The following is a 24,229-nucleotide window of genomic DNA, read 5'->3' as shown; positions in this document are numbered from 1 at the left end:
CATGGCCCTGTTTCAGTAATGTAAGATCACTGGGGGGAGCAGGGAGGATTTACCCTGTGTGTGTGCTTGTGCACACATGTGTGTTTACGGCCCCTGGCCACCCACCCAACTTCTCATGCGGCCAACCAGGCCATACAAGATGCCCACCCCTGTGCTAAAGCATACCAGGATGAGACAGTGATAGAAATAATGTTATTTATCAAAGCAATTTATCTTTTCATAGGTAAAGCAGCAGGGGACATTTTCAAAGATGGCTCCGTGCTGTCGAATCCTGTTGCAGGCCTAGTGATTGGCGTTCTGGTGACAGTAATGGTGCAGAGCTCTAGCACCTCTTCGTCTATCATAGTCAGCATGGTGTCCTCTTCATGTAAGTTAACTGAAGGAATTTCAGATTTGTCCAGGTCAGTTTGAAAGCTGTCCACACAAAAACATGGGGAGTAAAGAAGGGAAATTGGAAAGAACTTTGCATTATGTCAAAAATAGCCTATGATAAACTATGGGCACATTGTTCTGGAAATAAGTAGGGCAATTCTGTGTTTCTCATCACAGTGCTGCAATGATGGGAAAAAGCACCCCTAGTGGAATTTTGCTCTTCTGTGTAGTTCTTTTAAGTTACAGGAGACCTCAAGGTCTGGACTTTGCAACCCTAAGTGGGAATGGACTCCTAGGAGCAATGCTGTGGTGAGAGCCGTAGTCAATCTGCAATTACACAATGAATGGGTTGTTTCCAGTGATAGTCCTACTTAGAGTGGACCCATTGAAGTGAGTGAGACTTAAGTTAGACTAACACTGAATAAAACCCTGTATTGCAGTAACTTAATCAAGAAAAAATGTGACAAGAAAAAGACAGCTCTTTCGGTCTAAGACCTAATTACTAATCACTTGGAAACTTGAATTTAATAGTATTGACAGATGTTTACTCAGAAGCAAATCCCACTGTGATCTTTTTCATATATATCGCAAGCACCATGGTCACTTGTTCCCATTTTGTTTGGGGTAAACGCTTGGTGTAAATGCTTCTGCCCATGTTGTTTGTTTAAAGGCATGTTTAGCATTCCAGACCCACGATGCCTGTGAGTTGCTTGTGTGGTATGTTAAACATGCATTTAGAAGAACCATATGGGGTAGGAGTCTTTGGAGAGATCCTGGACAGCTTGAAAGCAACCCCTCTGGATATTTGCAGGGGGCTCAGATCAATGGGACGTACTCCCAAGGAAATGTGCACCCTTTTAGGACCTAGAAATTCATCAATAAGTCAGCCACAACACCTTTAGTATTAGAATTCATTGCCCTGGTTTATAGCATCTTTAACTGAGAAATATCTTGACTATATATGTATATATTTCTGAAGTGTTGTGTTTTTATATAAGCTGCTTCAGCTGAACTTTAGAGAAGTAGCAGAACAACAGAGATACAGAGAAAGTCTATACAGTAACTGGAAGCTAAAAACAAATCATATTCTGATTAGTGCTTCATGCAAAACAAGCACGCTAGGCTTTCTGTTCCATAATACTTAATATTTGGCATTTGTGAATTTGTAACACCTGTCTTATGATTTTTTTAATTTCATGAGTGCTGGTTTTCTTGTGTAGTGATTGTCCAGGTTTGGATGATGAGCCCCAGGTTGCATATCCAATCCCTCTGGAAGATTGTCATGTCATGCAAACCCAATGAGAATGGGTTATGAGGGGGTTAAAATGGACCACGGGTTATGTGAGGGTTGTGTAACCCTCACATAACCCACGCTCACCAGGTTTACATGATATGGCAACACCTGAGCCGAGATTACATATTTAAACTGGGTGTGCTGCATGTACATGTGCTGCATGTACAGCAGCCTCACTGTGGGTTAAGTAACCCATGGTGGGCTGTCATGTCATGTGAACAGCCCCATTGTGTTAGCCTGATGTGTATTTGCATTGTAATTTTAATATTTGCCTGGATATGTTGCATATGACAGGTGGTATAAAATATTTCTGAATAAATAAAATAAAAATAAATAAATTAGTTAGTTCACATGCTAAATCCAGATCCCAAGGACATGGGGGCAAGGGGAATCCTAAATTCGTTCAGTATACTGTGAGTTTTAACACTTTCCATCCTTCCCCATTTTTAACTTCCTATTACTTTCTTATTTTGCAGTGTTGAGTGTTCAGCATGCTATTCCAATCATAATGGGAGCCAATATTGGTACCTCGGTCACAAACACCATTGTGGCACTCATGCAAGCTGGAGACAGGAATGAATTTAGAAGGTACTACCAGTGCTTTAATCTTAAACCATAATAAAAACAGGAGCAGATGCAACTATACAGGAAGAACATCAAAGAAGGAAAGGAGTACCAATATTATAAAGACATCTGTATAAACAAGAATATTTATATATAGTGCAATTAACCAATGCAGAAAAGGCTAACAATCAATATGCTTAGATGCTTAAACGTTCTAGAAGTCCATGCATCCAGATAAATAAAAAATATAGATATAATAATAATATTGGTCTATACAAGGACCAGTCCCAAAATGTATGCTAATATTGTTATAAATAGTATATACAGACCTATTTGCAATATCGGTGCTCCTTTGTATTCTTAATCTTTGATATTTTTTGGAGGTGGCTGTTCCTCTGCTCCTTGGCAATTGAGCTATGGGTTCTGCAGGATACCATCTTGTCCCTAGTGTTGTTTTACATGTAAATGAAGTCACTGGGAGCAATCAGTAGAGGATTTGGAGCAAAGTGCCATCAGTATGCTGATGACACACAGCTCTGTCTCCCTGTGACATCTGAATCAGGTAAGGCTTTAGAAGTCTTGGATCAGTGTCTGGACTCAGTGATGGGCTGGATGAGGGCCAATAAACTGAAGCTGAGTCCTGGCAAGACAGAGGCCTTGTGAGTGGTTCCAAGTCCAGGAGATAGGCTTATCCTAGAACAAGCCATGGGTTTAAGGGTAGTTTGTAAACCACCCCAGCCACCAAACCTCACTGGGTATGGATGATACAACAACTCGGGCCTGGCGAGGGTAATTATCCTAATTAGGCAACTCACCACCAGCACGTGCAGGGGAGGGAAAATAAGCCACCATGGCTGATTTTTCCTCCTCTGTGATCATGCAAACTGGCTGAATATGTCTCTTCCGTGCAGGTCTCTTCAACAGGTGGCTAGCCTGTATAATGCTTTTGTAGCTGAGTGTGACTCTTCAACACAGTTCTCTAAGTGCCCCCACACTTGATCTTTTCTGTTGAAAGAATGTTCATTTACCCTCTTACTGAATGTTCCTTGTTGTTTTTCATTATATGGATTTCCCTTGATTTTTCTGCAGGGCCTTTGCTGGAGCTACAGTACACGATTTCTTTAACTGGCTTTCAGTGTTTGTGCTGTTGCCCATTGAAGTTGCCTCAGGCTATCTTTATCACCTTACAAATGTTATAGTGAAATCATTTCAACTTGAAAGTGGAGAAAATGCTCCTGAGCTTCTGAAAGTCATCACTGATCCTTTTACAAAACTCATCATCCAGGTAGGTGCTTTGCTCAGTTAATATCTGCCAGAGCATCTTTGGGTAATCAGATCTGACTTGTCCCCCAATTATTAGAGCCTAATACTATTCTAGGTCTTATGATGGAAAAGCCTCTTAGGGTGCAATCCTACGCATGTTTAGAGAGAGAAAAGTCCTACAAGAGTTGTAAGATTTGTTTCTGTCTAAACATGCATAGGATTGTGCCCTTAGTATATTTTATTATTCTTCACATTTGTTAGAATCTTGTTCTTCAGAAAAACGCTACTGAGAGTGTACAAACAGCTCCCTTTCTAATGATGATAGCTTAACCCAGGGCTGTGAAGTTGTATACATGTAAATCATCTGTAGATTTGTTTAGATTCCAGTTATTGGACATTACACATGAAATCCTCACAGCATACAAGAGAGTTATGAAGTTGGAAGGGGTCTTGTAGGCCATCTAGTCCAACTTCTGTTCAGTGCAGAAGATCCAGAGCTTGAGCATGCCCAACAGATGGCTATCCAGCCTCTACTAGAAAATTTCCAGGAGGAGAGAGACCAGCACCCTCTCAGTAATTGGTTCCATAGTTGAACTTCTCTTACCATTAAAAAGTTTCTCCTGATGTTCAGCTGAAATGTACCCTCCTGGAACTTAAGCCTGTTAGATCTAGTCCTGCCTTCTGCAACAGCAGAGAACAAATCTTTTCCCTCTTCTGTGTGACAGCCCTTCAGGTATCTGAAGTGTGCTATCATGTTTCCCCCAGCGTCTTCTCTTCTCCTAGCTAAACAGACTTCAGTCTTCAACTCTTGCTTATAGGATTTGTTTTCCATACCCTCTGACCATCTTTGTTGCCCTCCTCTGAAGATAGTCATGGATATGGAAAACAAGTCCTATGAGGAGATGTTGAAAGGATTACATACTGCTATAATGTTGATCCAGTTGGTTTTAATCCAATGCCATGATCATTGTTCCAGTCTGGCACTCAGCTTCTGTGGTGCTAGATATATTTTCTGTTGACATCGCAGGAAGAAACTCGATGAATGTGTGGAAGTACAATACAGAGATGCCCCAAATATTGCAGTGGCACAATGCATGTTCTGTGTGGGACACAATGTGCACTCTGTATGCAGGGACATATGATATTATGCTCCCCATGGGATCTCCTCTCAGCAGATCCCCTCTTAGCAGTATCTAGATCACCTTGTGTCACAAGTATTCCCCAGTGCCTCATCTTTTACCACAGGAATCAATAGCACCCATTTGTATCTATGGGAGAATATAAAGGGGTATACTCAGGGAGTTAGTTGGTATGAGGAACTAATTTTGTTCTGTCTCTCTTCCTGACAAAACCACTTTCAAGGGTGAGGCTGCTTTTCAAGAGTGAGGCTGCAAAGATTATTTGCAGCTAATTGATTTGCTTTACTTCACACAAGGGGAGGAAACCATTGAAAAGTTAGAACCAAGCCTATTCCTATCTGTAGAGTTTGCCTTGGATCCCATTATTTAGTTATGCTAGCATGTGACAAAGAGATGGAACTTGGGAACTATAGTTGTGGAGGCTACAGTGCAATTTACTTTGCAGTGAAAGTAAGATTATTAGCGAAATAAGTTTATTAGTAAAAGTAAGATTAGTGGAGATTATTAGCAGAGGGGCTGCAACCAAGGAATCTCCAGCAAAATCAGACATATCTTTTCCTAAGAACTCATATCTTTTTTTTAGATGTTATTAATATATTGCTGTTTTCAAATTAAATTGTTGTAAATTCTATTTTATTTTGTTTGGAATTTATCTTTTATATTTTTTGATGCAAGGCAGCATAGAAGTAAACTATAACCTAATCTAACCTACATATTCTTGTATGATACAATAATAAATCCTCTTTTTTGTTTGGTTTGATTAATAGCTTGATAAATCAGTGATAAATGAAATTGCTTTAGGAGATGAATCGGCAAAAAACAAAAGCCTAGTGAAAATTTGGTGCAAAACTAAAACTAACGTGGTAAGTACCATGTTAAGATGTCATTGAATACAGATAAGATATTGCTTTAAATTGATTCATGTACTTTATTAACCTGGCAAGGGAGGTAATTATGATTAGCTTCCGTAACAGAATACCTTTTATCATGATGGGTGGGGGAGGGAGGCGAGAGAGAGTCCATATATTGACAGTTTCATAATTTTCACTGTTGTGATGGATTCTTTATTGTAGTGCTTTTAAATTGCAGACGAACTGCAATAGCTCATAAGTGAACAGGATAGTAGTGATTTCATTGGCCTTCTTTACATGTCAATGCCTAGACTGCACTGAATACCACCATCCCATCATCTGAAAATTGCACATCTCCAGACCTTTGCTGGACTAATGGAAGCTTGACCTGGACCATCAAAAATGTATCCCGTACAGAATATATTAAAAAATGTAAGGAAAATGCCACATTTGGTACTTTGAGGGTTTTATAATGCATATCTTCCTTTTTGGAGCGAGGGGATTACACCTCATAAGAAAAAAATGAGTAAAAGGAAGGTTGGGAACTGCAATGAGTATATATTATTCTCCACAATCTGAAAGAAAAATAATGTATACCGGGACTCTTTCCTTGTCCAGATCAATACACTATAGAGCCCTGCTGCCTAACTGCCACCATCACCTTTGCTGAGAGATTTTCCAGCAGTTAGAGACCAGAACGGCCATCACAGTGCTCAACTTGTGGCGCACCCCTGGGGAGTAATAGATTAGGGATAGGCAGCACATCAAAGAGAATCAAATAAATTCACATCACGTCCTGTTTTTGGCAGTGGGCTTCACAACACATCTAGCTACTGGGTAAAATGCAACAATACTGAGGGCTAGTTCAAATATTGCCACCCCTGGGTATGTGCTGCCAAAAAGTTCTTCCCTTGTGGTAACGTCTAAAACATGGGCATTGAACCTCTTCCAGTCTGAGGGCGAATCCTGTTTCAGAGAACCTATTTCCTCCTCCCCCACACACACATGCACACATGACCCTCTTCTACTCTCCCCCCTCCCCCAACTCCTGCCATGCTCATTGGCTGATCTGCGTTAGGCGTTGGGAGGGAAGGAAAGATGGTGGTGGTGGCAGCAGCAGGGGCAGGAGGAAGGAAAGGTTGTGGTGGTGGCACATGTGGGGGCACAAACAGGTTCAAGAAAGGGAGGAATGGGAAGAAAGGGTCTGGGGTCCAGTGGGCGCATTTAGAGGTCCTGGAGGTTGCCAGTGTGCCCGTGGATGCCATCTTGCCACTCCCTGTTTTAGCATGAGGTAAAAAACACACAAGCTGGGAAACCACCAAACAGTTGGCAAAGAGGGGGAAGGTGTGAGTCCAGGGGGAGGGGGCATGGCCATCTGGGGACCCCAGGCAGGCCATATTTGCCCTGTCAGCCTGAGCTTCAATGTCCCCAATCTAAAATGTTTGTATTGTATGTGTTTCCCTAAATTCATGTGACATCTGCATGCCAGAACCAAACAATCCAGGGAAATGGAGTACTGATGTATTTTGGGTTTATATCTGCAGTAAGGAACTTTTTGGTATCATTACTTCCATGCAGAACATCACACTATGGGTAAAAGCTATTTGGTGGAACTTCCATAGGGGGATGATATTTGAATGTACAAAGAGGAATCTGGAGTGGGGTTGGTGGGAAGGAAGCAAGCACAGACTTTTCTCACCACAATAGGAAACATGTATAAGCAACTCTCAAAACAACTAACAATTCCCGAATGACAAGTTAATTTAATTCACCCTTACCTTTTGTATAGGTCAACACATTTTTGTAGGAACAAGTCTCCCAGATCTGGCCGTCGGTCTCATCCTGCTTGCATTTTCCTTGGTTGTTTTGTGCACCTGCTTGATACTTATAGTTAAGCTGCTGAATTCTGTACTTAAAGGACAAGTAGCAAGAGTTATCAAGAAGACACTCAACACCGGTAACGATCTCCTATGTTTGTTTTTTTTAAGCATAGCAACTAAAACATTTACTAATACTGAGTACAATCTACCTAGAACATTTCTAGTATAAACTCCAGTAAAATTAACAGGAGGTGAATACATACCCAGTGGATTGTGCTTCCCCCACCATACCTGTGTATCAGTGAAAAGAAGAGGGGAAAAAAAACACTGCTAGACTGCATACAGGTAAAACAGTTAAAAACTAAAAAATTTGTCTCCTCCCATACACGCACATCAAATTGCGTGGAAGCTACTTACTGTTCCTATTCCATGTGGGTGTGTCTGTGTGTGAATACCACAACCATATGGGTGAGGCCAATCAAGTGGTTTCTCCATCCAATCAGCATTCAGCAGCCTTCTGGCAAGGTGGGAAAGATCCACCTGTTTGGCCCTGCCCATGTGCTTCCTTTATTCAAACACATCATTGGGGAGATACTCCAAGTTTTGAGACTTTTTGAGAGGAGTTTGTTTGCCTGAGTGTGTGCTATGTTCTTTGACCTGCTGAATCCAAATCTGTCTGTACCGAATCAGCTTCATACTTGACTCTAAAGCCAATGGAGGCAGCCAAGATGGCGGATGCCAGCTCCTCAGCAGCCCATACTTGCCCTTGGAGCCTTCGCAGCAACTTGGAGGAATCGTATTTGCCCAGTGATTAGGAACAAAGTGAGCTGCCTTGCTGTCCATGTGTAGCTGTAGCTTAGATTGTCTACTCTGACTGACCATGGCTCTTCAGGGTCTTCGGCTGAGGCCTTTCACATCACCTGCTCCCTAATCCTTTTTAACTGGAGATTCCTGGCCTTTCTTCTTGCAAAACATGTGTTCTACCACTGAATTAGGGTCCTTCCCCATGGATTAAGTTTTATTTATTTATTTATATATATATATATATATATATATAATTTTTTTAAGGCATATGAAAGCGAAGTGGGAATACCAAATTTCTCTGGCCAAATAATTGTTCTCAGGTTAGCACTGATAGATTCTCACCTATAGTATCCATACTTCTTACATTTCTGCGGCAGCAGCTGCTATATCTCCCATCCTTTTCCTCTCAGTCCTCTCTCTTTCCCTGCCTGCAAAAGGATAATGTTGCCCCACAGCAGGCAAGGTGGGAGGGAGGACAAAAGGACCAGTGGAAGAATGAGGTAGAAGGCGTAGTGGCTGCTGCGTTACTTAGTGCTTTGAACTTTGAAAACTAAACACCGTCTATCATAAGACAGAGTGGTAAGTAGGAAAAGCCAGCAACTGAACTTTGAACTTTCCAAACACTAAACTCATCTATGAGGGGAAATGTACCTAGATGAAGTCCCCTAGGGAAGTCACAGTTACCTTTAGCTTTTTATTTCAGAATAAGACCAAGTGACTTTAAAGCTGTCTGGCCAAACTCTGGAAGCAGGGCACCTTAGCTTTACTGTTTAGCTAAACAGATGTGCCAATTTCCTCTATGCCCACATTTTTGGAGACTGGGTGCATTTATCTCCCATTTTGTCCCCAATTATTTGAAGATCTGTGTTGCCACTGCTATTACCATTGCTCACTATAAAGGCAGTCTTAACAAAAAAGCTAGTTCTGCACATTATTTAAGTCAGAATCTTCTGCCTGCCTCTAATGCCTCTCTCTTCTGTTTTCTAGATTTTCCTTTTCCATTTTCTTGGGTGACAGGATATTTGGCTATGCTAGTGGGAGCTGGCATGACCTTCATTGTTCAAAGCAGTTCAGTGTTCACATCTGCTATTACTCCACTTGTTGGTAAGTTTTACATGGAAGTATTTTAAGTAAGGGGTGTTTTTTTTGTTTTTGGTGGGAGAATATTTGTCTGGTTTTCATCTCCAGGATTTCAGTGAGAAGGGAGTAATTTGTTTTTATATCTGAACATATTTATTGCTCCAGTATCTTTTTAAAACAAAAAGAAAAACCAGTCCTGTATTGGAAAGAACTGGAAACATCTTCCTCTCCCCTCCACCCCCCATTCTGACTCATTGAGCCAGTGCGCACAATCACTGTTGGCTTAAACAAGCCATAGGGGTTTGTTTAAGGCGCGATGCATGCTGGGCACCATTTGCCTAATCATCCCCCCAAGTGTGGCTTGTCGTGTTGTCTGAACCTGGGTGGCATGTCTTGTTGGAGGGGGAAACAACCTGCAAATAACCCATAGACCCTGTTGTTGGGTTATTTGAGGTTTGTTTCCCCTCCAACAACCCTGCGAACCAGGTAATTGATTTGGATCAACAGTCCATTGGAACATAGGTTATGTATCCAAAACTGAGGCTTGTAAGCAATGGATTCTACATGCTGTACTGTATAATAACACAATACAAATATTCTATAAGAATACAGTGCTGATGTAGTATAACTGTGTGCTTTCTAAGTAGCCTTACGAAAACCACTATCTCTTAGTCTTATAGTTGCAGGGCTGTACAAATTACACATTTGCAATTTGTAATTACAAATGTGAGATGATGTATGTGAAGCACTTTGAATGCTATATCACCATATGAATGATGATGCAATTAATTCTTGTTTCTTCCTATCAGGAATTGGTGTTATAAGCATTGAACGGGCATACCCCCTAACACTGGGATCCAACATTGGTACAACTACAACAGCTATTCTTGCTGCTTTAGCTAGTCCAGGAAGGAGACTGAAGTATTCCTTACAGGTTAGCCCTGATTTCTGCTTGTAATAATTGTAAACATAAGGTCTGAATTAGAAAAGCTGGACTTTTTATACACTTTGCCTGAACTAGGGCTGCAAGCTTCATTGGTGGAATGTTGAAGTGGGAGGGGATGCTTAATCCTTTTCCTTCCAGCTGTTTTCGCGTTCAGCATGGTTCCTCCATACTGCAAAATTGTGTTTCTTGGTGAGATGGAAAATAGATGTCCATGCTATTTGAACACATTGCAGAGCGCAGATAGTTGGAAGGCATAAAATATAACCATTTTGAAGGTTATAACAGGTGGGATAGTAGGAGAGGGTCCAGTGACAAGGAGAACAAAAAGCATTACTAACATCTAAAACCATAAGCAATTGTACATAAGTCATGCATTGTTTGAAAATTATGCTGCCATTTTCATTTTCCTTTACTGTGTTTGTTTTCAGATTGCTCTGTGCCACTTCTTTTTCAATATATCTGGGATTCTCCTCTGGTACCCAATCCCTTTCATGCGCCTCCCAATTCGCTTGTCCAAGGGCTTGGGGAACATAACCGCCAAGTACAGATGGTTTGCCATTTTTTACCTTCTCCTCTGCTTCTTCCTGATCCCTTTGGCTGTCTTTGGCCTGTCAGTGGCTGGCTGGCAGTACCTCGTGGGCATTGCTATCCCCATCTTGGCTGTCTTGATTGCTGCAGTCATCATCAACATTCTGCAAAGGAAGCGGCCACACTTGCTGCCTCGCAAGCTCAGAAACTGGGACTTCCTCCCCAGGTGGATGCACTCCCTGAAGCCCTGGGATAATGTTGTTACTGTTGTAAGCTCTGCCTGTGGGAAATACTGTTGCTGCTGTTGCAAATGTTGTAGCGGCAAAAAAGATGAGCAAACGGCGAAAGAAAAGCCATCCAAAGCTATGGAAGTTCATGAAAACCCAGTGTCACTGGCCGACGAAGAAAATGGTCTTTCAAAGGCACATCAGGCAACTGAAACGAACCAAATGGACTCGACTATCACAGCCTTATAGCAGACAAAGGGTTGAGGTCTCAAGGACAAAAAGCTGAAAGGAAAATATAAAGGGAGCAGAGGGGAAAATGTATGCCCACTTCTTGCATCCAGTGAAAAGAATGCACCAGTGGTGACTAACTGTTTGGGAAGCAGGCCGCAAGTCAAGTCCAAACTATTTGATGCACATTAAGAATATGTGCAGTCCCAGATGCCTTGTGTGGTCTTCCCACTGATCTGCTGAATCAGGAAGCAGGCAGTAGCATAGTGGTGGAGTACAGGTCTGACTCAGTGCTATAACCAGGCCTACCGGACTTTCTGCTCCTGTGCAATACTGCTGCAAACCACAGTTGCCTCTGCCACTTATGGTCAAACATGTATTACTCAAAGGTTCTTCACTAGTGTATCCCAAAGTGAGGCGCACAGCAGCCTAAGGGGTCTATTACATGATTAGTAGAGTCAAGTTTCTAAGAAGAACTTTGAAACAGTAGCCCCTCCCTCTAATCCAATGAAAGTTAAGGCTCATGTCATTGGAACAAAATCTAAGAAGTAACATAAGGCACACTTCTCCATAACAGAAAGCTTCAACTGAACTAATATTTTATAATAGAAAAAGAAGAACCGGGGGTGGTGGTGGGGAGGAATTTATATATATATATTTAGCGTTGTAGTTCCTGTTATTTGTGTCTTTTTGCTAGAAGCCATAATGTAGATATTAACTTCCTACAGCACTTGTCTTTCCCAGTCTTAAATGTGTTAGAAGGCTGAGTTTAGAAAGAGAACCATTGCAGGTTCTAGCCATTATAGTCTTAGCTATCTGCGTGCAGCATACTATATGGGTGGTATTGTCTAAGCTAGCCTCCCTGCATCCTGGCACTCCACAGATGTGTTGGACTACATCCCCCGTCATTCCCCCATAGGCATGGTAGCTGAGGATGAAGGAAGTTGTAATCAACACATCTGGAGGTGCCAGGTTGGGGGAGGCTAGTTGAGCTTTCACCTCTGGAGATGTACCAGTAAAAATGGAAAAGTTATATCTGCATGATTCAGTCAAAGGTGAAGGACTCTTAAGTCCTGTTATTCAAAATGGGATATACTTGAATCTCTCCTGTTGAAATCAGTGGGACTTAAATGTGCTCAGCTATGGCTGGATCATCCCCCCCCCCTTTTTTTTTTAACATCAGTGCAAAAGAAAGTTACCTCAGCTAGGTAGTGCATGGTGGGGGATGGAATGCTAGCTAAAAATAGGAACCTGCAAAAGTTACATATTTTTAAGTCCCATTATTTATGATGGGAGAGTTAAGCACTTGCTTGAATCCTTCCCATTGAAATCATTAAGATTTAAAAGTGCTTATATTTGTCTAGAATCTAAATCCTCTGCATCCTCTTTTTCTTCTTTAAAGTTTACAATGAAAGAAATCATATAGCCCAATCCTATGCAAGTTTACTCAGAAGTAACTCCCACTGAGTTCAATGAAGCTTAATCCCAAGTACATTTGAATTGAAAATCAGTATTTTAAAATGTTGTTAATAAATAAAGGTTGTAGGCTTTGTCCAGTTTGACAATCTTATAAGTAATGTTGTTTGCACTATCTTACTAAAAGGAAATGAATCTATATCACGTAGTTCCAGTAATGATTGGGTTTAGGTGGTACAGTATGAATTTTACGTAGCTAAACATTCATCCATTTTATATAGGCAAAAATGCTATGACTTTAACAACAGCTTATTCCTGGCACAAAGGGCATGATCCACCCAACATGAAGCACTTTTATCCCATTTATTTCAATGGGAGATTTAAGCATATGCTTAAATCTCTCCCATTGAATTTGATGGGGCTTAACTCCATCATGCCTGTATCTTCTTTTGTGATAACATTTTGTATTGCTTGTTTTTGGTGGGAAATATTGACTTCATACTTAATTGTTATTAGTTTATGGAATGTATTTATCAACTAGAATGTTGACAAACTTTTAAAAGTGAACTTATTTTCCTTAATAATTCTGGAAGAAATAGACTAATATATTCGTTGTCTGCCTCTCTCATTACTGCTTAAGGGAGCAGTCCTTTGGCCCCTAGATGGCATCTGGGGGGCCATAGATTCTTCGGATTCCTGGATCCAAGGACCCAGGTATCCACGCTCTCCGTCCCCGCCCCCTCGCAGGCAGCATGGAGAGATCCGCATCAGCTGCCTTTCCTTTGCAAAAGCAACCTCGGAGAGGAGGTAAAGGGGGGTATTCCAGTGGGCAGGGTGGGGAGGGGGCTGGAGAAGCTGGCTTATGGGGTATCCTGAGGCCTCCGCACCCTCCTTCCGTCCCCCTCCAAGATGCCCAGCTAGACTGGTAAAAAAGACTGTCTAACTGAAATGCAGAATGAGAAGCATGGCAGAGGCAAAGATTGCCTCTGCTGCACCTTCTGCTCTTCATTGGATGTTTGTAAGCCTCTGAGTTCAAAGGCTTATGAACATCTAGGGCACGCTGAGTTAATCGTAGGCTACATGATTTTAACATTATCTACCTCCTTTTCTTTTCAGCTATTTTAGTCTTTAGAGCAAGGATGGGGAACCAGATGTTGCTGTATTCCAACTCCCATCAGCCCAAGCCAGCATGCCCAGTAGTCAGGGATGATGGTGGTTGTAGTCCAAGAATATCTGGGGACACACAGGTTTAGAGAATTTACCCATAAAACCTCATGAAACAGGAAGTGTTCTCGAACCCCATATTTACTCATTATCAAAGTATCTGTTTTTTGAGGTTAGTGTACATAAAATTAGGCAGGGGCCCCGGCTAAAAGATATGGACTAGACTGGGCAAAGGAAAAATAATATTACTGTGTTTAAGTATAGTTTGAATGTTTTATTTTTCTTCCTACTTTATGGATGCAATATTGTTCCTACACAGAGCTTTTTAATTTGAGAGCTGAATGGGAACACTGATTAGTAGATTGTGTATTTGGGGCTATTTTGGACTTAAAGCCAGTTTATACAAGTGGCAGAATCAAGTGATAGAACTTTTACTGGAACGAAACACTTCAGGGTGGGTGGGTGATTGTACGTGATATCTCCCTTACAGAAAGGTATCTCTACACGTAGAAAAATAGCATGCAATAGAGAAAGTAGTCTAGGTCCAACTAAATTTGATAGTATTGTATCCATGTATTTAAACCCTCATCTCTTGCAATAATGTAGAAAGTGGGGTGGATGAGTCAAATGTTAGGAGCAAAAAGAGCATGCAGGTGAGGGTGGAACCCACCACCACCTGTAGCTTACCCCCCCCCCCCACACACACACACAGACACACAGTGTGTCCCCCAATAACACTTAGGGCGCAATCCTATGCGGGTTTAGACAGAAAGAAGTCCTACAACTCCCAGCATCCCCCAGCCAGCTATGATGGCTGGGGAATGCTGGGAGCTGTATGACTTTTTTCTGTCTAAACCTGCATAGGATTGCACCCTTAACCTCCCAGCTGGCTCCCATACTAGAAGTGAGCCGAGTTGAGGGGAAAACCTTTGGGGAGAGAGGCTGCCAGAAAATAGTCTGAGTGGTGGGGAGGGTTCTGTATTCCTCAGCTGTACAGTCCTTTTTTGCCTAAAACTGGGGTTCCCACCATCTTCTTTCTCAAAAATTACTGCAGATCCAGGTTCCAACAAAGAGATTTGCTATTGCTGTGTCTACTTTGGCCCTAAACCCTTCCCCCTGGACTGCTGGTTTTGTATGTTGTTATTTTGGTGGGAGAGCATGCAAACATGCAGTCTGAAGTGGTGCAATTTAGGAAAAGCTTCATCACTTAGAATCATAGAATCATAGAATAGTGGGGTTGGAAGGGGTCTACAAGGCCATTGAGTCCAACCCCCTGCTCAATGCAGGAATCCAAGTCAGAGCATCCCAGACAGATGGCTGTCCAGCCTCGTCTTGAGTGCCTCCAGTGTGGGAGAGCCCACCCTTAGGGAATTGGTTCCATTGTTGTATTGCTCTAACAGCCGGGAAGTTTTTCCTGATGTTCAGCCGGAATCTGGCTTCCTGTAACTTGAGCCCATTATTCTGTGCCCTGCACTCTGGGATGATGGAGAAGAGATCCTGGCCTTCTTCTCTGTGACAACCTTTCAAGTACTTGAAGAGCGCTATCATATCTCCCCTCAGTCTTCTCTTCTCAAGGTGAAATATGCCCAGTTTCAGTCTCTCTTCATAGGGCTTTGTTTCCAGTCCCTTGATCATATTCGTTGCCCTCCTCTGAACCCTCTCCAGTTTGTCTGCATCCTTCTTAAAGTGTGGAGCCCAGAAGTGGACACAGTACTCCAGATGAGGCCTAACCAGCGCTGAGTAGAGGGGAACTAATACTTCCTGGGATTTGGAAGCTATGCTTCTATTAATGCAGCCCAAAATAGCATTTGCCTTTTTTGCAGCCACATCACATTGTTGGCTCATCTTCAGCTTGTGATCGACAACAATTCCAAGATCACTTGTAGTGTTGTTGAGCCACGTATCCCCCCATCTTGTAACTGTGCCTTTGGTTTCTTTTTCCTAGGTGCAGAACTTGGCATTTATCCCTATTAAATGTCATTCTGTTGTTTTCTGCCCAGCGCTCCAGTCTATCAAGATCACTTTGAATTTTGTTTCTGTCTTCCAGGGTATTAGCTATCCCGCTCAGTTTTGTGTCATCTGCAAATCTGATCAGCATTCCCTGCACCTCCTCCTCCAAGTCATTCATACAAATGTGGAAGAGCACTGGGCCCAGGACTGAGCCCTGCGGTACCCCGCTCGTGACCTCTCCCCAGTTTGACAAGATCCCATTGATAAGCACTCTTTGAGTCCGATTCTGTAGCCAGCTGTGGATCCACCGGATCGTTGTTTCATCTAGCCCACTTTGAGCTAGTTGGCTCATCAGGATATCATGGGGCACTTTGTCGAAAGCTTTGCTGAAGTCAAGGTATATTATGTCTACAGCATTCCCACGGTCTACAAGGGAGGTTACTTGATCAAAAAATGAGATCAGATTTGTCTGGCAGGATTTGTTCTTGACTACTTCATTGTACTGTTTTATTCAGCTGACTGCACAATAAGACACAAGGCCTGATTTACCAAAAAAAAAAAAAAAAAAGCCTGGTGTTCAGAAGGGGCTCATTTCTCTACTTTAGCCTAAATAGGAACTGTGTTTGCATAGACTATCACCCCTGTCCCACTAGGGGCACTACACATGGAAACAGGCTTCCGCGTGTGTGTCTTCTGCCATATTTGGAATTGCGTGTGTGGAAATGGTTGTGTGAGTGAGTGAGAGTGAGTTAGCAAGCTCCTTTCTGTGGCTGAATGGAGCCCATTCAAAATTTACATTTCCACAGATCAGCTGTTCAGGAAGGGGGCAGGGAGGGCATAAACTCATCTCCCCCATTTCTCCTGCCTTGCCAAATGTCTCATGGGGAAATTTTAGCCCTGTGCAGAAGCAGCACTGGCTCCTGTAGACCTATTTGGGCATTTATTTGATTACAGTCGCATGAGGGGGAGAATGGGGCTGTGCTCACTCGCCCCACCCCATCCATCTGTTGTATTCTCACTGGCCCAGCTCTGCCACTGTTCATACACTGGAGGGGAAGGACTGAAGAGGGGAGCCCACTCTACATGTGTAGGCTTCCCACATGATTTAGAACCCGGGTTGCACATTGGATTCCCCATTTTCTTCAGTCCTGAGTGCTTCATACATTAAGTTCTCCCTGTCTTGTGGTGAGAAAGTCTTTGCTTTCTGTGGAAATCTATGTGCCCTTCAGAGTCCCATGTGGAAACTTTCCATCATGGCATATATTTTAGCTTTTTACACTATTTATAATTGTTTTTACCATGACGTTTTTCAGAAGTTCTATAAGGAACATCTTACAAGATCTGGTTTTTATATTGCACATTCCAATATGTTGCACTGTTCATTAAGAATTTTTTTTTAAAAGAAAATGTATTTTGTAATACAGCTTTTTAAATGGTGTTTGTATGTCTGTATACTTTATGTAAAGAGAAGTGTTGGTGGCAATATAATTTAGTTTTTAATGAGATTTGCTGAAAAAGCAAAATCAAAGTTCTTAAAAGAAAGTTGAGAGTATGTAATGCATTAAAATACTGAACTATTTTTTTATCCACTCTTCAGTTTTTGCTGTGAATTCCTCCTTTTTGTGTGTGTAACAAGGTTTCTTCATAAACTGAGGAGAAAACTATGTATGAACAGCACTGAAAATATGATTTTATAATCTGACATTGTTCTTTATCTTACTGGAAAAGGAATTCAGGACATTGAATGCAAAATTAAAGATTTTTAAAACAATATAAAGTGTGAAACTATTTTACATTTTTACAAAAAGTAGTGGCCATAAACGTTGTGAAATATTTCTACTCTTCAGGCATTCTCACTGCATGGGCAGCAAGGGTTCAGTTTCTTTTGGCTGAGATAGCACTGGGGACTTCTGGTGTTTCTGTAATCCGCTTTTATTGACAAACGTACAAGCAGGATACATTGGAGGCAGAAAGGCTCCTATAACAGGCAGCAAAACCACCAATCCTATATCAGATTTGAAGACAGCAACGTAATGTCTATAGCCTTTCAGCACAGGTAAACTCACAGCTGTATTGCCTCAGCTTTCTGCTTTTGATTGTCTAAATTCAACACCACTTGTGTTTGCTCCATACATTAGCTGAAGGAGATTTTAACTTTTTACGTAAAATGCAAGGACAGAAGTGATTAAAGCCTTGTTCCCTATTGGGCAGAAATTGGCATTGTGGTGATTAAAGGTGTGCAGGCTATCCTCCCTTCTCAAATATTCATGTTCAACATGTGCATATTGGGGGTGGGACAGGGTCATAGAGCTGTGTAACTTCAGAGGTGGTACCAGGTGTGGCCCCACTACCCCTTTAATTGCATAGAGACATTTCACAATGTATTAAGGGAGCTAGAGACTAGAGTATTAAAGAAACTTAATTCTAAACCTATGTAAGCAACAGCAAAATGGCTATTCTAGGTGTCTTAAGAGTATCTCCTAGAACTGCTTCTCTCTGAACCACTGTTCCCACTTTATGCTGCTATCACTACAAGATTTGTTTCAATAGGGCTGATTTCTAAGAAAATATGTTTACAATCTTTGTAAAGATCTGCCCAACATATAAACCACCAAGCTGGCCACAGTCCAGAAGCCTGCCAGATACATGGCCACCATACGTTTGGGCTTTGTTTGGCTTGGTTGACAAAGAGATGTAAATTAAGAGTGTTGTGCTTCAAACTGCCAAACCTCATGGGGACCAAAGTGAGACCACCTGGAGTTATTTTGATTCTGTAGTGTAGGGACCAGCGGCAATTGTTACAGGGATCTGCTTCAGACCCTGAGCTCAATGTCTGCATTTTCCCTCATGCACAGAAACACACTAGTTTCATAACTTAGGAGTACTCATCTAGTCACTAGATTCTAGTGCCTTCTGTTTCTGCCACTTGCCTGACCTCAGAAGAAAGAGGAAATGTGCCTGGTTCTAAATGGAGCTTATGTACTTTTAAAAACTGTTGTAGGAAGAAATGTTGCAGCTAGAAATTGTCGTGCTACTGTCCACAGTCGTGATGATGGCATATGTTGTATCTAGTGAATGTTGTCACAGCATGTATAGGTTTAGAAGCCCTCTTTGGACCAGGAGCTGGGAATCCTAATTAGTGTGGCACTGACTTATAATAATTAGCATTTACACAGCTCATTATACATAATCTCATTAATTCTTTAAAATATCCTGCAAAGTCAGCTAATGTTATTAATCCCATGCTATAGATAGTAAGAGGGATTGAGGATAATATATTGAAGCTTGCCTATGCTTAATCAGAAGTTAAGTCAAGTTGAGTTGGAGTAAGCATACATACAAGTGCAGCTCTAGTGATTTTGTAGCTAGACTAAACTTGAGCTGGGAACTACTGGAGTGGTTGTAACATGATGACATATAACAAACCGCACTTCAAATATAAACTCTCTGGGTGGCAACCCATTGCCTCAGCTTCAGTTCCCCAGCTGTGGTATGAGTGTTAAAAAAGAGTAGCTGACTTTACATGGCTGTTGTAAGACTATTATTGAAATAATATACATTAAGCATTTAGGGAAAGTGCTGTATAAATCCTAAGTCTTAGTGTTACTGTGCATTGTTAGGTTATAGCACCCTTCCCCAACCTTGTGCCCTCCAGATGTGTCAGACTGCAACCCCCAGCTTTCCTAGCCAGCATGCCCAGTGGTATCTTTCCTAGCCATTAGCCATATTGGCTCAGAATGATGAGAGTTGCAGTCCCAACACATATGTGGGGGCACCAGGTTGGGGAAGGGGGGGTTAATAGGTTTCCAAACACACTCTGATAGGAAAATGTGGGTGTGGTGAAGGTAAAATGCGAAGAAAACCTTTGCATAAATGCATCATAGATATAGGTAAAGTTCTAAGCTAGCCCATGTGTTATTCATTCCTACAGATTTCCCAGAACAAATCACTGTAATTTCCACTTAATTACACAGGCATGCATATCTGGGATATGTGTTAGTGCCCAGAGTTCAAATTCCTTTGGCAGAGACAATCATTGTAATTACATGATTGTAAAAGATCCTGCTTGGCTGTTGTTTCATCACTGGGGAACTGTGAAGTGCCCAGTACATGATGTGTATTGCTAATAATAAATAAACTAAGACAGAACGCTTTCCTTTATGAGGATAATGCTTCTCTCAGACATAGCACCAGATGTGATGTGGGGAGAAGCCATAGCTGAGTTGGTAGACCACATGCTTTGCCTGCAGAAGGAACCAAGTTCAATCCCTGGCATCTCCAGGTAAGGCTGGAACAACTCCTGCCTGAAACCCTGGAGAGCTGCTGCCATCAGTGTCAACAATACTGGTCTTAGATGGACCAAGGCTCTGACTCGGTTTAAGGCAGCTTCCTATGGTCCTATATTTCCATCCACATGGGGTTGGCTTTGGTCCAGGGGGATGGCCAGGTAGGTAGATGCAGTAGGCTTGAGCTCAGGCAATAGAGAGGACAAGTGCACAGTCTCCAATGTATTTATTTAAGACTGCTTGTACCATCTGTTTTGGCTTTAAAAAGCCCTTAAGGCAGTTCATAAAATAGAATCAACAGCAACAACAAAAATGCACAAGCAAAAACATCAATTAAAAATCATAAATAAGCAGCAGATAAAGGCAGCAAATAAAAGCAGCAGACAAAAGGTGGAAAATAAGCAGAAAAGCAGATGCAAATTCATGGTCAGAGCTGGCCTAAGACATTGTTCTGCCTGAGGCAGAGCAGCAAATTATGTCCCTGCCCCTCCCCCCTCTCCCCAGTCAAGGTGTACCCAAGGCCAGTATCCAAGGCCAGGCCAGTTATTTTGGCACTGGAGGCAAAAAAAGAAAAGAAAAACTCCCACAAGTGCCTCTCCTGCCTGCTTTCCAGTAAAAATAGAACAATAATTAAATAGCCAACAATAATTTGCTGCCCTTCCAAGATCCCTTAAATCTGTTGCTTGAGCGGGCTGCCTCACTTGGCCTAATGGTAGGGCCAGGGAACATGGTGTAGGGAGGGACTAGTGGTGTGTCTGGCTGTGATCTCCCAGGCATCAGTCATTAAGTGCCCATAACACTAACCTATGGCTGCGAGAGCTGGACCATAAGGAAGGCTGAGCGAGGGAAGATAGATGCTTTTGAACTGTGGTGCTGGAGGAAAATTCTGAGAGTGCCTTGGACTGCAAGAAGATCAAACCAGTCCATACTCCAGGAAAGAAAGCCAGACTGCTCACTTGAGGGAATGATATTAAAGGCAAAACTGAAGTACTCTGGCCACATAATGAGAAGACAGGATACCCTGGAGAAGATGCTGATGCTAGGGAAGTGGAAGGCAAAAGGAAGAGGGGCCGACCAAGGGCAAGATGGATGGATGGTATTCTGGAGGTGACGGAATCAACCTTGGGGGAGCTGGGGGTGGCGACGGCTGACAGGAAGCTCTGGTGTGGGCTGGTCCATGAAGTCACGAAGAGTTGGAAGCGACTGAACAAATAAACAACACTAACATCACCTCAGAGATTGCCTTCTCCCATATGCTTTTCCTCAGTCTTGAAGATCTGTATATGTAGCCCAAAGAAAGAGTTATTGAAAACGAGATTTCTTTCTGCATTTATAACATCTGGGAGATTAAGTACGGTTGTACAATGTGATCCTATACATATTTACTCAGCAGTTAGTTCCATTATCTTCAACAAGAATTTCTCCCATGAATGTGCTTAGATTGCAGCCTTACACCGCAATCCACTGTTTTCAGCAGGGTTACTCCCAAGTATGTGTACACAGGATTGCAGCCTCCAAGTCTGTATGAAGTAAGTCCCACTGAACTTCCCTGGCAGTTTCCTATGTGAGGATTATTCTTGAACTTCTGGCTTGGACTTTAACACTAGTGTTTCTGTTCCTTAACTACGTTGGTGCTCCTAGCACAACAAACAGAGCAAGGAGCAATCACATGGCCAGAGCCATGTCAGATAATCTTCCTTCCCAGAATGTCTCTGTCAACTGAACACTAAGCTTGTTCTTTCAAACAAAAGAGATTCATCTCTTATCTTATTTTTTTCTTGAAATATTGATTCCCATCCTACCCATCTTGCTGTGTCCATGCTGTGCCCACGTGCATTTATATTACTCTCCTTGAAACCAGACCAAGACACAGTGTGATAACATTACTAGATAAATTCCCTCAAAGAAAAGGCCAATTGGATGTCAGTTTAGTGGTTATATAAAGGAAGGCCTCTGCTTTTTCTCCATTATCTAACAAAGATTGAAATGGGATATGGTTGCTGTGATCTTGAAGAGTTGTTTATCTTTTCCTAAACTAGGAATTATTGTTTCCTGGTCAAAAATACATTTCAGAAATTGCAGTCACAGAACATCTTTTTGGGGAGTAGCTGACAACACAATCTTTGATAAAATGGAGTAGGTAATATATTATTCACACCAATTAAACTGATTTAAATTATTCACCTTCTCTAGTGACCCTGGAAGCAGTACAACCTCAAGAGTGGTGGGGGTAGGGATATCAAACAGACAGTTCTCAACACCCTCAACAAACTACAGTTCCTAGGATTCCTTGGGGGATCAATGTCAGTTCAACAGGTATAACATTAATATGCATTTATAATGTAGATTGCAATCCTATACATATACTTACCTGGGACTGGGAGGTAGTCTGATTGAATTCAATTGGATCTGCTGCTGAGTTCACTGTTAGGTATATCAGCGAAGGGAAAGCAGTTTCTAAGTCAAATTGCTTTGAATATATCTTTGTTCCAATGTGGGAACGGTTTTTGAGAATTCAACTATACAGTTCAAATTGTGGAATTTCTCCCTGCCCCCACTGGATTAAATGTCAAGCTACTGAGAGAGAGAGAGAGAGAGAGAGAGAGAGAGAGACTTGTCAATCCAAATTCCGGTTTGGACCCATACCATGAGCCTCAACTCCTACTCCCTGTTCATCTGCAATCATCTCTTATGTGTTGGCTGCCTTTGAAAACAGTCCTGGAATTTCAGTTGGTGCAAAATTCTGCTGCCAGATTGTTATTTGATGCTCAGAAATGGGAGCATATAACTCTGATCTTATTCCATTTGCACTGGAATAAGATCAACCCATTTATTTCTGGGCTTGAATTAAAGTGTTGGTGTTGACTTTTAAAGACCTAAGAGTGCAACCTTATGCATTAGACAGAAAAAAGTCCTACAGCTCCCAGCATGCCCCAAACAGCATGGCTGGCTAGGGAATGCTGGGAGCTGTTGGGACTTTTCTGTGTCTAAATGCGCATAAGATTGCATCCTAAATGGCTTAGGACCACCTGCATTCCTCTGAACCTGTCTGGCCTTAAGATGGGCTCAGGGGTTGTGCTTTCTGTGCTGCCTATATGTGAGATAAGGTTGTTGTTGTTCAGTCGTTCAGTCGTGTCCGACTCTTTGTGACCCCATGGACCATAGCACGCCAGGCCTTCCTGTCCTGCGCACTCTCCCGGAGCGTGCTCAAGTTCATTACAGCATTGGATTTTCTTTTCACCACCAGACACATCCACAGCTGAGTGTCCTTTCGGCTTTGGCCCAGCCGCTTCACTCTTTCTGGCGCTACTTGGAAATACCCTCTGCTCTTCCCCAGTAGTATATTGGACACCTTCCGACCTGAGGGGCTCATCTTCCGGCGTCATCTCTTTTAGCCTTGTGATATGTTCCATGGGGTTTTCTTGGCAAGAATACTGGAGTGGGTTGCCATTTCCTTCTCCAGTGGACCACATTTTGTCAGAACTCTCTGCCATGACCTGTCCGTCTTGGGTGGCCCTGCACGGCATAGCTTATGGCTTCACTGAGTTACGCAAGCCCCTTCGCCACAACAAGGCAGTGATCCATGAAGGGGGTGAGATAAGGTAGACTGGTACAAAAGGCAGGTCCTTCTCAATGTCATAATTGTGGAACTCCCTCGCTCTTTGTTCTCGCTCTTTCCATGTTTAGATGGTTAATGAAGATTTTCTATCTCTCTATCATCTATCTGTCTATGTCCTGATAACTTTCAAATTTTAGCACCGCTATATTTTTAAACATGCTACCTGCTGTCATTTTACTGTTAATGATAAAGATAATAATAATAACTTTGGTATAGCACTTTCAGTTGTTCAAAGCTGATTATTTGGGTTATCTAACTGTAATACAACAACTCTATTAGGAATGTAACCCCAATTGATGTGATGCTCTCAGTTTTATATCAAGATTTGGCTGGATCCAGTTTATACTCCCACCTGAACTAACAAAACACAACATGAACTTTGAAATAACTTAATAAACAGCAAATATAAATGAGCAGAGTTAAATATTTACAGATGAAGGACTAACAGAGCAACTACTATATACAATTAACATATAGGAACACACAAAATATAAGAGTACGCGAAGGGAAGAAAAAGTTAAAAGTACCCCTCAAGGGAAAATAATTTCATAAATGATAAATCTAGAAACAGAGGAATGCACAAGGTTGTGGTAATTCACAAGGTTACTGTAATCAACCAGTTCCCTTCTCCAAAACCTCCAGTCTCCTCACTTGTTCCCGTTTCTTTCTCCCCACTCC

At 42.0% G+C, this 24,229-nt stretch overlaps 1 protein-coding gene across 2 annotated transcripts in view; it reads left to right on the top strand.

Annotated features, from left to right (window-relative positions):
• SLC34A2 (solute carrier family 34 member 2) overlaps nucleotides 1-13,145 on the top strand; it is a 28,535-nt gene extending 15,390 nt beyond the window's left edge. For both annotated transcript variants that reach the window (XM_084856993.1, XM_084856992.1), the window contains 9 exons: nucleotides 224-367; nucleotides 2,143-2,254; nucleotides 3,320-3,515; nucleotides 5,400-5,495; nucleotides 5,795-5,915; nucleotides 7,273-7,440; nucleotides 9,095-9,211; nucleotides 9,997-10,121; nucleotides 10,562-13,145. In XM_084856993.1, coding sequence (XP_084713119.1) covers nucleotides 224-367; nucleotides 2,143-2,254; nucleotides 3,320-3,515; nucleotides 5,400-5,495; nucleotides 5,795-5,915; nucleotides 7,273-7,440; nucleotides 9,095-9,211; nucleotides 9,997-10,121; nucleotides 10,562-11,137 — 1,655 coding nt within the window. In that variant the 3' untranslated portion in view covers nucleotides 11,138-13,145. The remainder of the gene's footprint in view (nucleotides 1-223; nucleotides 368-2,142; nucleotides 2,255-3,319; nucleotides 3,516-5,399; nucleotides 5,496-5,794; nucleotides 5,916-7,272; nucleotides 7,441-9,094; nucleotides 9,212-9,996; nucleotides 10,122-10,561) is intronic.
• The last annotated feature ends 11,084 nt before the right edge of the window (nucleotides 13,146-24,229 follow it).

The sequence above is a fragment of the Heloderma suspectum genome, chromosome 5 (assembly GCF_057233095.1).
Source record: "Heloderma suspectum isolate Gila_16-S chromosome 5, 16-S_ref, whole genome shotgun sequence".
Taxonomy (NCBI): domain Eukaryota; kingdom Metazoa; phylum Chordata; class Lepidosauria; order Squamata; family Helodermatidae; genus Heloderma; species Heloderma suspectum.
This window is presented reverse-complemented; position numbering and strand designations above follow the sequence as displayed.